At 52.6% G+C, this 17,601-nt stretch overlaps 1 protein-coding gene across 2 annotated transcripts in view; it reads left to right on the forward strand.

The window, feature by feature from the left end:
- Window positions 1-17,601, forward strand: part of PIK3C2B (phosphatidylinositol-4-phosphate 3-kinase catalytic subunit type 2 beta) — an 82,552-nt gene that overhangs the window by 55,116 nt on the left and 9,835 nt on the right. For both annotated transcript variants that reach the window (XM_038749303.1, XM_038749304.1), the window contains 13 exons: window positions 898-1,020; window positions 5,608-5,775; window positions 6,071-6,182; window positions 7,891-8,033; window positions 9,042-9,230; window positions 9,524-9,617; window positions 10,683-10,777; window positions 11,881-12,061; window positions 12,956-13,063; window positions 13,684-13,776; window positions 13,960-14,089; window positions 15,402-15,538; window positions 16,286-16,455. In XM_038749303.1, the coding sequence (XP_038605231.1) occupies window positions 898-1,020; window positions 5,608-5,775; window positions 6,071-6,182; window positions 7,891-8,033; window positions 9,042-9,230; window positions 9,524-9,617; window positions 10,683-10,777; window positions 11,881-12,061; window positions 12,956-13,063; window positions 13,684-13,776; window positions 13,960-14,089; window positions 15,402-15,538; window positions 16,286-16,455 (1,743 nt within the window). The remainder of the gene's footprint in view (window positions 1-897; window positions 1,021-5,607; window positions 5,776-6,070; window positions 6,183-7,890; window positions 8,034-9,041; window positions 9,231-9,523; window positions 9,618-10,682; window positions 10,778-11,880; window positions 12,062-12,955; window positions 13,064-13,683; window positions 13,777-13,959; window positions 14,090-15,401; window positions 15,539-16,285; window positions 16,456-17,601) is intronic.

The raw sequence follows: 17,601 nt of genomic DNA on the forward strand, positions 1-17,601 counted from the left end.
ATGGGCGACACCTCTCCTTTACCCATCCCCTGACTCCAGCCACCCTGGGGCTCAGGTGGGGAGCCCAAGCCCATATTCTTCTCCGAGCCTTGAGAGGAATGAAGAGGGAACAGTGTAGCCCCTTTGCAGTGGGGGCGGGATTCTTGCTTTTCCTCCACCCCGTGCCATCCCAGGCGCAGTTCTGATGGGAAGGAGTGGGCCCAGCTGACCTACTTTCCAGGCAACCCCAGCTCCCAGGATGGAAGGGGCTGTTGTTGTCGTAGCAGTTTTAGTAGTTGTCAGAGTGGTAGTAGCATTTGTGTGGAGACCGTGGTCCAACCTTGGGAAAAGGGCATAGGGGGCTGAGTCTGGTGGTGTCAGAGTGGTCAAAATCAATAAAATGATGTCTGTTCCCTGTGAGGCCAAGTTGAGGGCATATACCCCACCCTGTATTGCCTAACCTGCCACCCTCCCGCACCATATACACACATACACACACACGTATTCACATGTATATACAGAAGCAGACCTGTAGAGATCCACAATGACACAGACCCACTGAGGCAGCAGGCCTCCACCAGCAAATAGATGATTGTCCATGGGATCTAGAGACACAAGGAGGCAGGCCCATCCAAAACACACACCCCCGAGAGATCAGAGATGCACATGTGTCCCAGGCCCATCACTTTCTGGCTCCATCCCAGCTCAGGTGATTCCTGGGACATGAGCTCCTTGGCAGTGGGTTCTTGGTTGGGACACTGGATGAGGCCCAAGAAAGATGCCAGCGGAAGCCGAGCAGCAGGGGCCTCTAGCCGTCCTGGGGAAGATGAGCCCTGCTGGGGGAAGGGGAGAGGGGTCGAGAGTGGAGGGGGTGGGTGGGCCCTGCCACTCTTTCACCACCCCTATTTCCTTTTTCAGCTATGAAGATTTCTACCTCTCCTGCTCCCTCAGCCATGGTGGCAAGGAGTTGTGCCGTCCCCTCCAGACCCGCAAGGCGCATGTTTACAAATACCTCTTCCACCTCATTGTCTGGGACCAACAGTAAGACCCTCCCACATTCCCTCGCCTCCATCCCTATAATAATAATAATAATAGTAATAATAATAATAATATTTGTTAAGCACTTACTATGTGCAAAGCACTGTTCTAACCGCTGGGGTAGATACAAGGTTGTCCCATGTGGGGCTCGTAGTCTTAATAATAATAATAATGATGGCATTTATTAAGTGCTTACTATGTGCACAGCACTGTTCTAAGTGCTGGGGAGTTTACAAGGGGATCAGGTTGTCCCACGTGGGGCTCACAGTCTTAATCCCCACTTTCCAGATGAGGGAACTGAGGCCCAGAGAAGTTAAGTGACTTGCCCAAAGTCACACAGCTGACAGGTGGCGGAGCCAAGATTTGAACCCATGACCTCTGAATCCAAAGCCCGGGCTCTTTCCACTGAGCCACGCTGCTTCCCCTAAAATAATAATGATGGCATTTATTAAGCACTTACTATGTGCAAAGCACTGTTCTAAGCGCTGGGGAGGTCACAAGATGATCAGGTTGTCCCACGGGGGGCTCACGGTCGTAATCCCCATTTTACAGATGAGGTAACTGAGGCACAGAGAAGTTAAGTGCCTTGCCCAAAATCACACAGCTGACAATTGGTGGAGCCAGGATTTGAACCCCTGACCTCTGACTCCAAAGCCCAGGCTCTTTCCACTGAGCCATGCTGCTTCTCCAGTCTTAGTCCCCATTTTACAGATGAGGTCACTGAGGCACAGATAAGTTAAGTGACGTGCCCAAAGTCACAAAGCTGACAAGTGGCAGAGCACATGGCCTCTGACTCCAAAGCCCGGGCTCTTTCCATTAAGCCACAGCTGCTTCTCCAAGCAACCTACCTCCCAACCCATCATTCGTGGGGCCGACACTCTGGAATTAGGACTTATCCCAAGTGGATTCATGGTGGGTGGAGGAGGGTGGGAGATGCTTTTCCAATGCAATCTGACTTGGAAACAGGTCGGAGTAGCGGCATTTATTAATTGCCCCTTGGGTGCAATACACTGTACTAGGCAATCGGAAAGAACAAAGCATTCACTGCCCATAAGGAATTGACACTCTGACAGGGGTGGGGGATAGACGTAAAAATATCAACACTGGCGTGGTCAAGATAATAATATAATTTTGGAATTTAAGTGCTTACTGTGTGCCAAGCACTGTACCAATAACTGGGGTAGATACATGATAATCAAGTCCCAGATGGGGCTCACGGTCTAAGTAGGAGAGAGAAAGTTGTAGAGAAGCAGCGTGGCTCAGTGGAAACAGCCCAGGCTTTGGAGTCAGAGGTTATGGGTTCTAATCCTGGCTCTGCCACTTGTCAGCTTTGTGACTTTGGGCAAGTCACTTAACCTCTTTGAGCCTCAGTTCCCTCATCTGTAAAATGGGGATGAAGACTGTGAGCCCTACGTGGGACAACCTGATCACCTTGTAACCTCCCCAGCGCTTAGAACAGTGCTTTGAATATAGTAAGCGCTTAATAAATGCCACCATTAAAAAAGGTATTGAGTTCCCATTTTGCAGATGAGGGAACTGAGGCCCAGAGAATTTAACTGACTTACTCAAGGTCACATAACAGGTTAGTAGTTGAGCTGGGTGGGATTAGAGCCCAGGTTCTCTGAATCCCAGGCCTGAGCTCTTGTTACTAGGCCACACTGCTTCTCCTGAGTACCTGTCCATACCTGAGCGCTAAGGTGGGTATAAAGAAGTTTGCTAGGGCTGGGATTGACTGAAGGGATGACATGGCTCAGGATGCTGGGAGATTAATTAAAGAAGCCTGGTTGGAGGGGTTGGTTCCAATTGGACCTCCTCTCCCCAGTCCTTCTATCCGCTTCTGCCTCAGGACTAATGCTATTGTACTTGTTAAGTGCTTACTATGTGCCAAACACAGTTCTAAGCACTGAGGTGGATATTCAATCATGTTTATTGAGCACTTACTGTGTGCAGAGCACTGTACTAAGCGCTTGGGAAGTCCAAGTTGGCAACATATAGAGACGGTCCCTACCCAACAGTGGGCCACAGTCTAGAAGGGGGAGACAGAGAACAAAACAAAGCATATTAAAAAAATAAAATAAATAGAATAAATATGTACAAATAAAATAAGTAGAGTAATAAATACGTACAAACATATATACATATATACAGGTGCTGTGGGGAGGGGAAGGAGGTAAGGCGGGGGGATGGGGAGGGGGAGAGGAAGGAGGGGAGAGGATATGAGATAATCAGGTTGGACACAGTCCCTATCCCATAGAGGATCATCACAGTCTAAGTAGGAGGGAGTTGGATTTAATCCCTGTTTTACAGATGAGGGAACCGAGGCTCAGAGAAGTGAAGCGACTTGCCCAAAGTCACACAGCAGACCAGTGGCAGAGCTGGGGTTAGAACCCAGGTCCTCTGCCCCCCAGGCCTGTGCTCTTTCCATTAGGTCACGCTTCTTTCAGGAAGCCTGGGTGTTGAGCAGGTGTCCTCTTGGGTGGCAGAGCTCTGGAGAGATGCTTGAGTTCCATAGTAGAGCTGGCCCCTGCCTTCAAGGAGATGCCAATTTACTAATGAAGGATGTGAGCTAAAACCAAAAATGGTCTGTTCCCATTCTGAGCACCTTTCCTCACTCCCCATCCTTGAGACTCTTCTTGGGAGCTTTGGGACCCCTGGGCCTGAAACCAAACTCATCTGAATGGGGTGGTGGTGGTTAGGGTGTGATTTGTCTGGGCATCCTTTTATTATATGGATTTTGTTAAGTACCTACTCTGTGCCATGCTCTGTTCCAAGCGCTACGGTAGATACAAGGTAATCAGGTTGGACACAATTCCTGTCCCACGTGAGGCTCACCATCTTAATCCCCATTTTACAAATGAGGTAACTGAGGCACAGAGAAGTTAAACTTGCTCAAGGTCACACAGCAGACAGGTGGTAGAGCTGGGACTGGAACCCAGGTTCTTCTGATTCCCAGGCCTGTGCTCTATTCACTAGTCCTTCTTGACCTTACGTAGGATTTCCTAAGATAAAAGAAGCCCCATTTGAGAATTACTACATTGGTTCAGTAGGTTTGAATAAGTTCAACCTTATGCTTAGCTTGCATCTTGCATTCATCTGCAGTGAGCTTAGTGGAAAGAGCATGGGTTTGAGAGTCAGAGGTCATGGGTTCTAATTCCGGCTCTGCCACTTGTCCACTGGGTGACTTTGGGCAAGCCACTTAACCTCTCTGTGCCTCGGTTACCTCATCTGTAAAATGGGGATTGAGGCTGTGAGCCCCATGTGGGACAACCTGATTACCTGTTATCTACCCCAGCACTTAGAACAGTACTTGGCACATAGTAAGCGCATAACAAATACTATAATCATCATCATCATCTGTGCTGTGAGTGTCTAACAGTAAAGGTTAGGATTTCTTTCATTCCGTGGTTGATCTTTGAACCCCGTGTAATCAAATGATGCCTCGTATTGTGGACCTCGGGGTGGTGACCCTATTAATAAATCCAATCAATCGTATTTATTGAGCACTTGCTGAGTGCAAAGCACTGTACTAAGCGATTGGGAGAGTACAATATAAGAGGGTCATTTCCGGCCCACAAGGAGTGACCCTGAAGCTCAGGTGCCAGAGAAGACCCCTCCATGTAGTCCTGGAGCCTGAGGGGCTGATGGAGTGGAAAGAACCTCTGGGTCTGGGGTGGGCAGAAGCAAGAAACCTCCTCCTTTCCGTCCCCTTCTTCACCAGTCTGGGAAGTTAGAAGAGGAGGAGAAGGAGGAGGAAGAGGAGGAGGAGACAGGGTGGGGCCAGCTGTACTCTTTTTTGGTTGGTGGTCAGCTGGCCCCACTGCCAGCTGCCTCCAGGGATCAATCTGCTCTCAAAATAGGGCTGGCAGCCTGGTACTTCTGATCCCAGCCAAGCCCTGGCCTGATATGTGCCCCGGGGGGCGGGGAGTGGGGGGGAGAATACTAATTATAGCCGAGCCTGGGCCCCCCAACCCAGCTTCAGAGTCAGAGTAGGGAGTGGAGGAGATGGGTAGTGGAGCTGCCGGTACCCTCTGGAATAGCAGAGCGGAGCCCGTTCTGGGCATGGAGTTTGCCCTTCACCAGGAGGGCTTCGCCAGCTGGGTGGAGGGTCTCCTCTCAAAGGTGTGGCCCCTGCCAGATGAGGTGAGGAGGGACTGGGAGGCAGAACGTCGGGACCTGGGGGTCTCCTCGGAGACTGAAACTTCTGGGAACCAAGTCCTAAGAAAAGTAGCTTGTCTTTCCAAAAGAGGGCACTGGGTCTCCCTAGCTCTGGTATGACTCACTGAGCCAAGCGGGCATGTGGAGGAGAGGGTTGGGTGAAAACTGGCCATGTTCTGGCTTGTTGAATTAAGGTTAGAGTTTTACCTCCCTCTTTGGCCTCTGCCCTAATTCTTCCAGGGGGCTCCTAAACAGTTTGGAAATCCCCTTCCACTTCTCCGGCCTCTGCCCCTAGCCCGGGATCCAAAAATGAGAACTGATGGACGAGTCTCCCCATTCCTGCCCAGGCCTCAGAAACAAGGGATACATCCTGGAAAAGGAGGCATCTGGTCAGCCGGGGGTGCTGGCTTCTGACTCGGATTTTTGTTTCTCCAGAATCTGCTTCCCGATTCAGGTGAACAGGCTGCCCCGGGAGACGCTGCTGAGCGCCACCCTCTATGCCGTGCCCATCCCGCCCCCTGGCAACTCGTCTGAGGCCAACAAGCAGCGGCGGGTCCCCGAGGCCCTGGGCTGGGTCACCACCCCGCTCTTCAACTTCAGGCAGTGAGTGGGCAGGTCTGGGGAGGGGACGGAGTCGGGGTGGGTGAAGTAGTGGGGTCGTTCCTTGGCCTGTCACAGTGGGAGTGAACAGAGTGGCAGTATGCCTCCCTCCCCTGTCTACTTGTTTTGTTGTCTTACCTATCTCACCCTTCTAGACTTTGAGCCCGTTGTTGGGTAGGGATTGTCTCTATCTGTTGCCGAATTGTACTTTCCAAGCGCTTAGTACAGGGCTCTGCACACAGTCAGCACTCAACAAATACAATTGAATGGATGGTGAATGAATGCATATCCCTCGCAGGGTCCTGACCTGTGGCCGAAAGCTGCTAGGCCTGTGGCCGGCAACCCAAGACAACCGCAGTGCCCGCTGGAGTGCCCCCAACTTCCACCAGCCAGATAGCGTGATCCTGCAGGTAAGCCCCCCTCCCCACCCCTTTACCCGTGGGGCCTCCCCGCACCCTCCCTAACATGCTGACAACAATGGCGAGGTCAGAGGGATGAGGCCAGTGGGATACCACTCCTCCCGAGTGGATCCCTGGCACCTCATTCCTAGAGGTTGGGTCAGGTCAGCACTCCCTGGGCTGGGCCTACAAAGGGCCAGGAGAGACAGGACACCGGTGGCGGGGGTAACCTTGGGAATGACCCAGACTTTTGGGGGTCCGTTGTCCTGCCAGTGACCTAGGGCCATATTTAGCTGCTCCAGAGCCGAGCAGCTCAAGGTGAGAGATCTGAAGGAAATAGTCCTTGTCCTAGGTTGAGGTCAGCTGCTTTCACTGAGTTAATAATGAAAATAATAATGATAATAATATTTGTTAAGCACTTAGTGCCATGCACTGTACATATTAAGCACTGAAGTAGATACAGAGGTAATCAAATTGGACCCAGTCCCTGTTCAACCTGGGGCTCACAGTGTAGGGGAGAACGAGAATTTCCTCCCTATTTTACAGATGAGGAAACCGAAGCAAAGAGCAGTGAGTTGATTTGCCCAAGGTCACACAGCAGTTCACTGTAGGCACAGAATGTGTCCGCTTATTGTTATATTGCACTCTCCCAAGCGCTTAGTACAGTACTTTGCACACAGTAACTGCTCAGTAAATACGATTGAATGACGGACTACCTGACTAGGGGTAGCCTAGCCAGGGCTTTCTAAGGACAGTCCTGCAAGCCTGCCTCCTCTCTTGGGTTTGGGCAAGAAGGGCCTGACCAGGTACAGTCAGCAGGAGTGGCTTCCGGCCTCTATTTCTTTTTCTACTCCCAGCTGACCAAGCCTCTCCCTGCCTGGTTCCATTTCCTCTTCGCCTGTTTCACTCTCCACCCCCTACATCCCTTTCCCTTTCCTTTCATTGATGGAATTGCTGGAAGGGAGGGAGAAGGCCGACTTGTTGGCTGGAACTTGGCTGGGAAGGGTGGACCGCCTGGGGAGGAAAGGAAGAGGGGAGTAGGGTGGGTCCATCAGGAACCAACCCCCTCCCCTACTCATTCATTCATTTATTCAGTCGTATTTATTGAGCGCTTACTTGTGTGCAGAGCACTGTACTAAGTGCTTGGGAAGTACTCGCTGCTGCCTCTCAGCTTCTCTGCTTTCCTTTTGCTTGGGACCAACTTCCCCCTATCCTAGCGTGTCCATGCTCTACTGCTGTTCCACCCCAAGATCTGGTTTTCCAAAGTGCACAGCTCCATATCCTTCAATTCTACAGGGGGGGGATGGAGCCATAAAGAAGTCTATTATTATTATTATTATATTTTTTAACTCTTACTAGGTGCCAAGGACTGTTCTAAGCGCTGGAGTAGGTACAAGTCATTTAGGTTAGACACAGTCCCTGGCCCACACGGAGCTCACAGCCTAAGGAGAACCCGTATGGGCTCAGGGTGGTGGCAGGACACCTGGGAAGCAGAAGTACGAGGGTTAGTATGAAGCAGTTGGTGACCCAAGGTGGCCCTTAGTATCCCTGGACTCCTGACCCGGGGAGAAAGGCATAGAGGTTAAGAGGTCAGAGAGAATCGGAAGACTTGTGGCTGGTAGTCACCAAGGCAGGCAGTGGTGAAGCGGGAGGTCCCAAGAGAGCCGGGCCGCCCGCCACAGACCATAGACTTCTCTCATGCAAATCATTCACTCTCCAGATTGACTTTCCCACCTCCACCTTTGACGTGAAGTTCACCAGTCCTCAGGGGGCAGAATTCAGCCCCTGCTACGAGTTTGGCAGCCTGGGGGAGGAGGACCAGCGCAAGCTCAGGGACATCATGCAAAAGGAGTCTCTGTACTGGTGAGGCCCGCAGACACTTGACCTGCTGCCCCAGACTTGGCCCTGGTGCCAACCCTGTCCCTCCCATCCCCCCCACCCCCGCAGGCCACAGCCATCCCCCCCATCCCAGCTCTGCTCCTCCCATCTCCCGGTGGTTGGCAGCAAGATCTGGAATTTGGGGTGCTGGGAGGAGAGGGGTAGCAGGAAGGAGACGTTGAGTCTGACTCTCCCGTCATGCCATGCTTTAGGCAGAGGAATGAAGATAGGAACTTGGATTAGAGGTGCCCGCCTTTCCTCCTTCCCTAATCTGTGTGCCCAGACAACCCAGGCTCTGTTCCCTGGGGAACTGGGTGATCCGATGGGGAGTCAACTAGGCCAGAGGCCCCTGCATTGCCTAAACAGATGTATCTGATTCCCCCTCCACCCCCTCCTCTCCTCCACCCCTCTCCTTCCCCACCCTTCTTGCTGCCCCAGGATCCCTCCAGGACTGTCTAGAACTGGGAAAGTCTGGAGTCTCACCAGTCTGGCAGCTTTTGGGGGCAGGGGAGAGGAGTCCAGGGGGTGGGAGCCAGGGGGAACGGTGATTGTCTGGACACCCTGGAACCTTAGTCACAACTCTAGGCTCTATTGGCTTCATCCTCTCATTTCAATCCCCAAGTTCTTATGGGCTTCTCTGCCCAGACCCCCCTTCCATTAGCCAGGACACTGCCTCATTAGCCACCTGATCTCACCATTTCCCCAAGGACGAATAGATGGTCCAACTAGCTGTTTGGTCCATTAAATAGCCAGAGCTGACCACCTGCTCCCCCTTGGTTGGGGGAGGGGGACGAGGGGAGTCTCATGCTGCCTCCTGGTTCTCACATTGCTAATTGTGACCCCCCCCCCCACCCCCCACAACTCTTATTATGTACGCTGGGAGCAAGAGTATTAATAATAATTATCCCTGTGTTGGCATGGGTTGAGGGTGATAAGGAGAACCCCTCTAGCCCACCCAGCCTCCCTGATCGTCTCCACCCCGGCCCCAAACAGGTTGACAGACGCGGATCGGAAGCGGGTGTGGGAGAAACGCTACTACTGCCATGCGGAGGTGAGCTCCCTGCCCCTGGTTCTCGCCAGCGCTCCCAGCTGGGAGTGGGCCTGTCTGCCCGACATCTACGCCCTGCTGAAACAATGGACCCACATGAACCACCAGGATGCCCTGGGGCTCCTGCATGCCACGTAAGTTCTGCCGACTTGGACCCGGAATGTGCCAGTCCTGGGCACCGTCCACCCGGGGTCCGGGCTTGGTGGCTGCGCGGGGCCGCCGTGGCGGGAGACCTTCTCCGCTGTGAGTTGGAGAAGGGATTAGCCACAAAGCTTGGGATCCCAGGGAAAAATAAGTGGCTGCTGGGTGGATTCTAGGGGAAGCCTGGCCTGCTGTCACTCCCCTGTCTCCACGTCCATCAGCCTTGTGCAGCACAGGGGCCGAGCGTGGGACTGGGGGGTCAGGATGCCTGTGTTCCTTTCCTCAGTTTCCCAGACCAAGAAGTGCGTCGGATGGCCGTACAGTGGATTGACTCCATCTCGGATGCCGAGCTGCTGGATTATTTACCCCAGCTAGTGCAGGTGGGTGGGATTGCAGCTTCCTGGACCCTCCCTTCCCCTCTCTCCCACTTCCTTCCCCTCCTTTTGTCTTCCAGGCCTCCTTCCAACTTTCTCAACTAGTAATACTGATAATAACATCTGTTAAGTGCTGTGTGCCAAGTATTGTGCTAAACCCTGGGGTAGGTACAAGATAATCAGGTCGGACAAAATCCCTGTCCCTCATGGGGCGCGTAGCCTAAAGTGAGAGAGAGAGCAGGTACTGGAGCTCCATTTTACAGGTGAGAAGACTGCTGCACCGAGAAGTTGTGACTTCTCAAAGTCACACAGTAGGCAAGTGGCAGAGCCAGGTTTAGAATCTACATTCTCTGACTCTTAGTACAGTGCTAAGCACTTAGTACAGTGCTTTGCACATAGTAAGCACTCAATAAATACAATTGAATGAATGGCTCCCGGAGGCCACGCTGCTTCCTTAAGAATAGTCCCTTAGGTTTGTTTTAACTGAGCAGGGCCCCATGAAAACCAAGCTCTCTTTGTCAAGCCATAGTCCCTTTCTCCTTCAGTCTCCTAAAAGTCCACCTCCTCCAGGAAGTCTTCCCAGATTAACCTCCAGCCATTTCAATGAGTCCAGGTTTCTCTCTAGCACTCGAGTTTGTTTCTGTTCTTCTTTCCCTTGTGCGTTATGTCTACTAACGTGTGTGTGACTTGATCCTGACCCCTCCCCTACACTGTAAGCTCCTCGACGACAGGAATCTACTTCTCCTCCCTCCCCAGTGCTGTATAGTGCCATGTTCACAGAGGGCACTTGCCTGACTGATCTTGGGGCAGGGTGACTCCCTTGGGGAAGCACTGTTTGTGAGCAGGGTTGGGGAGATGTGGCCAGTGCAGATTTTGTCGGCTCACATCTCATCCGGAGCGGGAGAGAGTTTACCCAATGGAGGAATCTTTTCGATCAGTCAGTTGCATTTATTGAGTGCTTTTTTCGTGCAGGTCACTGTACTAAGCACTTGGGAGAGTACAATGTACCAGAAGTGGAAGACACACGTTCCCTACCCACAGTGAGGCCTTTTCTCTGCCCTCCCACTGCAGGCTCTGAAGTATGAATGTTACCTGGACAGCCCCCTGGTGCGCTTCCTCCTGAAGAGAGCAGTTTGCGACTTGCGCATCACCCATTATTTCTTTTGGTAATTGCTCTTCTGGGGTGGGGGGCACGGAGACAAGGCCCTGGGGGAGGCAGGGGTCCGGCCCCATCTTAAAGGGGCGGTGGGGGGGGAAGGAGCATGGCACCAGATGGTGACTGAATCCCTGTGGCTATGTGGATTTAGAGGCTTGTGCCTCTGGGATCCCTTTGATTTTTTTGATTCTCCCTCAGTAATGTGAGTAAAATAATCCTTCCCTGGGTTAGTCTCTTCCTCCTTCCTCTCTCCCTCTCTCTTCTCCCTCTTCCCTCCTCTCACTTCCCTTTCTCTTCCCCTCTTTCTCTTCCCTCTCTTCTCTGCCCTCTATCATTTCTTCCCTACTTTCACTCTCTTCCTTTTTCCTCTACCTTATCCCTCTGTCTCCGCCCTTCCCCTCACCCCAGGGACATTCTGAGGGTAAGTGAGACCAAAGTTGGGAAATGATCTGAGCCCTTTGGAAGCCCAGTGCACTGAAAACACAAGGCGGGTGTGTGCCTCGCTCGTATGATGCATGTGGGCCCTTGAATCCTTCTGCCCAGGTTGGGAGAGGCAGGAAGTCACAGTCAGTTAATTAGTCATATTTATTAAAGGGTTACTGTGTGCAGAGCACTGTACTAAGCACTTGGGAGAGTGCTATATAACAATAGACAAATTCCTTGCCCACAACGAGCTTAGAGTCCAGAGGGGGAGAGAGACACTAATATACATAACTAAATTACAGATATGTACAAAAGTGTTTTGGGGGTGGTGGGGGGGAATAAATAAAGGAGCAAGTCAGAGGAATATAGAAAGGAGTGGGAGAAGAGGAAAGGAGGGCTTAGTCAGAGGTTTCTAGGAGGAGATGTGCCTTCAGTAAGGCTTTGAAGGTGGAGAGAGTCATTGTCTATCAGATATGAGGAGGTAGGGCGTTCCAGGCCAGAAGCAGGATGTGGCGAGATAGATCGAGGTACAATGAGAAGGTTAGCATTAGAGGAGCAAAGTACAAGGGCTGGGTTGTAGTAGGAGAGTAGTGAGGTGAGGAAGGAGGGGGCAAAGGAGTAGAAAGGGGAAGCCATTTGCCCCCTGGGGACCATCCCGGGCCACAGCTCCCAGCTGTCCATCCCCCCCAGGCTGCTGAAGGATGGCCTGAAGGACTCGCAGTTCAGCATTCGCTATCAGTACCTGCTGGCCGCCCTGCTGTGCTGCTGTGGGAAGGGCCTGCGGGAGGAGTTCAACCGCCAGTGCTGGCTTGTCAACACACTGGCCAAGCTGGCCCAGCAGGTTCGGGAGGCGGCCCCTTCGGCCAGGCAGGTGAGTCGGGAGGGTGGCCGGCCCCCACCGTGTGGAGCCCCTGCCTTCAGGTGTGGCAGCCCCTCCCCAAACCGGGTGGGGCAGCCCACTCTCCCTGGAGGATGGAGATTGCTTAACCATTCTCTCACCTGTTCCAGCCCCTCAGACCCAGGAAGTTCCTCCTGTCATCCAACCTAAATATCTCCTGCTGATGTTTGAGCTCCCTTCCTCAGCAGAAATAGGGAAAAGGAGCTTGGAGCCTGTGAAGTCTCAGCAGCCCCACTCCCACACCAAACCCGGTTCAGTTCACTTCCTTTCACCTATCCTCAAGGTCCTGTGCCTTGCTCCAAATGAAAAAGCTCAAATCCCCGGTTTTTCGACCTCAGAGGGCCTTCCTCCCGTCCCTGTGGCCTTCAGCCCCGATGGACTCGGTTAGTGCTGGAGCCCAGGCCCACCCTCAGTTACTCTTCAAGGAGTTCACGATGGACTCCTGAATAGAGACCGTCGAGAGAGGCAGCTCAGGGAGGATTTTTTCCAACCAGGGATGTGACAAAACTCCCGAGCCTAGGGACTGACTGTTTCCTTCAGCCCACCATTCCTGACCTCCCCTCCGTGTCCCCCTGACTCCATGCAGGCCATCCCACTGCAGCAAGTAGGAGAAGGCCACAAGCCCACCCCACCCTTGCAGCCATTTCTCCAGGGCTTTTTCCAGCTCCTCCACCTATTCCACAAGGCCTCGGTTCCGGCAGGCCACTCCCTGGGCTACAGCCTCCCCTTGGGCCCTCACGCTTGGAGGCGCAGGGGCCGGGTGCGAGTGGGTTCACAGCCACTTGCCCTTTTCTCCCCTCCCAGCCAGACTCCTCAGAAGCAGTTATTCCAGGCAGTGTCCCCACTGGCCCTCATCTCCCCCCACAGGCAATCCTCCGCTCAGGGCTGGAGGACGTGAAGCAGTTCTTCATCCTCAATGGCTCCTGCCGTCTGCCCCTCAGCCCCAGCCTCCTGGTGAAAGGCATTGTGCCCCGGGTGAGTGACCGTAGGGGACCTGGGGTGAGGAGCAGTGGCACCCTGGGAGAAGTGAAAGGGTGGGAGGGCATCTCCAGAGGGCTTCAAGAGAGCTCTGGGTCTGCAAAACCCCCGATGGCCCAGACTCTAACCGGACCTCCAGCTCCCCTAGATCAGGCCTAGTGTCCCTTGTGTCACGCTTCTCTAGGGAACTTCTGGTTCAGGTCCGTGCCCCTTCCCCCAGGTCAGAACTGGCAGCTGGACTGGAAACAAAGATGGATGGGGAGAGTAGTGGAAAGAACACGAGACTGGGAGTCAGGAGATCTGGGTTCTAATCCTGCTGGCTGCACCATTTGCTTGCAGTGTGACTTTGGGCAAGTCACTTAACTTCCCTGTGCCTCGGCTTCCTCATCTGTCCCATGGGGATTAAGAACCGTTTTCCCTCCCCTTGGACTGAGAGCCCCCTGTGGGACAGGGGCACTGTCTGACTGTATTGTGTCTGCACCAGTGCTTAGCACAGTGTTTGGCACGGAGTAAACGCTGTGCAAATATCAGTTGTTATTACTGTGATAATGGTGGGTGGGAGAGATTGTCCACTCCTCCTCTCCTGATCCCACTGCCCCTCCCTTTGGTGATGGCAGGACTGTTCCCACTTCAATTCCAATGCTGTGCCCCTGAAGCTGTCCTTTCAGAATGTCGACCCCCTGGGAGAGAACATCCGGGTCATCTTCAAGGTGAGCTGAGGGTTGGGTGGGGGACGGGAGAGGAATGGAGCAGACTGGGGCGGACCAGGAGGGAGAGGGGAAAAGCCTGGGACCTTCGGGCTAGAGGATGGGATTGTGAGAAGGAAGGCAGGGCCTCCCCCCGCCTCCCTACTGGGGTCGCCGTCAGTTCTCTCTGCCTCTGCTTCCTCCTAGTGTGGGGATGACCTGCGGCAGGACATGCTGACCCTGCAGATGATCCGCATCATGAACAAGATCTGGGTGCAGGAGGGGCTGGATATGCGCATGGTCATCTTCCGCTGCTTCTCCACGGGCCGCGGGCGGGGTGAGCCCTGGTCCCGGAGCAGGTGGGGCAGGAACAAGGCAGGGAGGCTGTGCGTGTCCGCAAAATGGTGCCTGGAGGAAGATAATAATAATAATGATGGCATCTGTTAAGCGCTTACTATGTGCCAAGCACTGTTAATAATAATGATAGCATTTATTAAGCGCTTACTATGTGCAAAGCACTGTTCTAAGCGCTGGGGAGGTTACAAAGTGATCAGGTTGTCCCACAGGGGGCTCACAATCTTAATCCCCATTTTCCATATGAGGTAACTGAGGCACAGAGAAGTTAAATGACTTGCCCAAAGTCACACAGCGGACAATTGGCAGAGGCAGGATTCAAAACCATGACCTCTGACTCCAAAGCCCGTGCTCTTTCCACTGAGCCACGCTGCTTCTCTTGTTCTAAGCGCTAGATCTGCCCCTCTAAAGGCCGGGATTAGGGAGCCCTGAGGGCCTGACTCCAAAACTGGCCTAGTAAGAAAACCATGGTCCTGGGAGTCAGAGGACCTGGGTTCTAATCCAGGTCTGCCGCTTGCCTGCTGTGTGACCTCGGGCGAGTCACTTCACTTCTCTGTGCCTTGGTTATCTCATTTGTAAAATGAGGATTAAGACTATGAGCCCCCCATGAGGCATGGATTGTGTCCGAGTTAATCGACTTGTTTATCACCAGCGCTTAGTACAGTGCTTGGCACATAGTTAGGGCTTAACAAATACCATAAAAGAAAAACCAAAAAACCCTCCTCTCCATCTCCCGCCGCACAGCAAATTCTGACTCTCCCGCTCCCAGGCGCTTACTATGTGCCAAGCAGTGTTCTAAGCGCTAGATCTGCCCGTCTAAAGGCCAGGATTAGGGAGCCCTGAGGACCTGACACCAAAACTGGCCTAGTGAGAAGACCATGGTCCTGGGAGTCAGAGGACCCGGGTTCTAATCCAGGTCTGCAGCTTGCCTGCTGTGTGACCTTGGGTGAGTCACTTCACTTCTCTGTGCCTTAGTTACCTCATCTGTAAAATGAGGATTAAGACTATGAGCCTCCCACGACTGTGTCCAAATTAATTGACTTGTGTATCACCAGCGCTTAGTACAGTACTTGGCACATAGTAAGGGCTTAACAAATACCGTAAAAGAAAAACCAAAAAACCCTCCTCTCCATCTCCCGCCACAGAGCAAGTTCTGACTGTCCCACTCCCAGGTCTGTAAGAGCCTGGTGGCGAGACCGGGGTCTCTGGGAGGTTGGAGGGGCTCCAGGGCCTGGCGGGGGCATTGGGATGGCGGTCTCTCCACTCCCATTGGATGACTTGGCTCTTCTTCGCAGGGATGGTGGAGATGATTCCTAACGCGGAGACTCTGCGCAAGATCCAGGTGGAACACGGGGTGACGGGGTCTTTCAAGGACCGGCCGCTGGCTGACTGGCTACAAAAGCACAACCCTGGGGAGGATGAATATGAGAAGGTAAGGACGGGGAGGGGTGCCCCCAGTTCGTTCATTCATTCAATCGTATTTATTGAGCGCTTACTGTGTGCAGAGCACTGTACTGAGCGCTTGGGAAGCACAAGTTGGCAACATATAGAGATGGTCCCTACCCAACAACAGGCTCACAGTCTAGAAGGGGGAGACAGACAACAAAACAAAACATGTAGACAGGTGTCTCCCCCAGACCCCTCAGTGACCTTCAGGAAGATTAATTCGTTCATTCAATCATATTTATTGAGCACTTACTGTGTGCAGAGCACTGCACTTAGAGCTTGGGAAGTACAAGTTGGCAACATATAGAGACGGTCCCTACCCAACAACGGGCTCACAGTCTAGAAGGGGGAGACAGACGACAAAACAAAACATGTAGACAAGTGTCAAGTCATCAAAATAAATAGAAAGCTAGATGCACATCATTAACAAAATAAATAGAATAGTAAATATGTACAAGTAAAATAGAGTAATAAATCTGTACAAACATATATACAGGTGCTGTGGGGAGGGGATGGAGGTGGGGCGGGGGGGATGGGGAGGAGGAGAGGAAAAAGGGGGCTCAGTTTGGGAAGGCAGATACAGGAGGAGGCTCTACTGCAAGTTGTACACATACAAGAGCTGGTGGAGCCATTCCGGGGTCAGTCATGGTGTAGCTAGCATGGTGAGCTGGGGCCTTGGGGAGGGGCGTCTCCGTCTCCCACCTCTCCATGCCCGCCCCCTCCGCCCCCCCAGGCAGTAGAGAACTTCATTTACTCCTGCGCTGGCTGCTGTGTGGCCACCTACGTGCTGGGCATCTGCGACCGACACAACGACAACATCATGCTCAAGACCACCGGCCACATGTTTCACATCGACTTCGGCCGCTTCCTGGGCCACGCCCAGATGTTTGGGAACATCAAGCGGTGGGTGTCCGTGGGGAGAGGGGAATGGGCGGTGGCTGTGGGGAAGGGTTTGAGTACCTGAGGGCCTCTGGGGCAAAGAGCCGAGAGCGCTCAATTACGAGAAGACTAGCAACGTGGCCTGGTGGGAACAGCGTGGGCCTGGGAATCAGAAGACCTGGATTCAAATTTTGTCTCTGCCATTTGGCTGCTGAGTGACTTGGGGCAAGTCACTTTGCACTTTGCATTTGAGAATCAATCAATCAATCAATCAATCGTATTTATTAAGCGCTTGCTGTGTCCAGAGCACTGTACTAAGCGCTTGGGAAGTACAAGTCGGCAACACATACAGTCCCTACCCAACAGCGGGCTAACAGTCTAGAAGCAGCACGGCTCAGTGGAAAGAGCCTGGGCTTTGGAGTCAGAGGTCATGGGTTCAAATCCCAGCTCCGCCAACTCTCGGCTGTGTGACTTTGGGCAAGTCACTTAACTTCTCTGTGCCTCAGTTACCTCATCTGTAAAATGGGGATTAAAACTGTGAGCCCCCCGTGGGACAACCTGATCACCTTATAACCTCCCCAGTGCTTAGAATAGTGCTTTGCACATAGTAAGTGCTTAACAAATGCCATTATTATTATTATTATTATTATTATTATCATCTCTTTGCATCTGTTTTTTCATCTGTAAAATGGGGATGAAATACCAGTTCTCCCCCACCTTCAAGCGGGAGCCCCAGGAGCGGCAAGCACTGTTACCGCCTCTCGATCTTGTATCTACCTCAAGTATAGTGCTTAGCATCTAGTAAGTGCTTAACAAATACCACGGTTATTATTATCATTATTATTATTGATATTAGAGCCATTATTAATTATCTGTTGCATTGTATCACATCACATAATCAAAGTTAGATCGAAAAGGATGGTGATCAAGCGTTCTGTATCTCTAATGAAGAGCGAGCCAGAGGGGATGGACATAGTTTGCAGTGGGACAGATTTAGTTTAGAAACACTGAAGAACCTCCTCCTTTGAAAGGTCAAGTCGCCAGGGGAAGTTGTGGACTCCTCTTCCCTGGTGGTGTTTAAGAATGGAGGAATGGTATGGATCCCATGCCGTTTAGGTTACGGATGAGCCAGTGCCCCGAGTCCTAACTCTTCTCTCTTTCCCGGCCCCA

This window comes from Tachyglossus aculeatus, chromosome 7 (assembly GCF_015852505.1).
Source record: "Tachyglossus aculeatus isolate mTacAcu1 chromosome 7, mTacAcu1.pri, whole genome shotgun sequence".
NCBI lineage: Eukaryota > Metazoa > Chordata > Mammalia > Monotremata > Tachyglossidae > Tachyglossus > Tachyglossus aculeatus.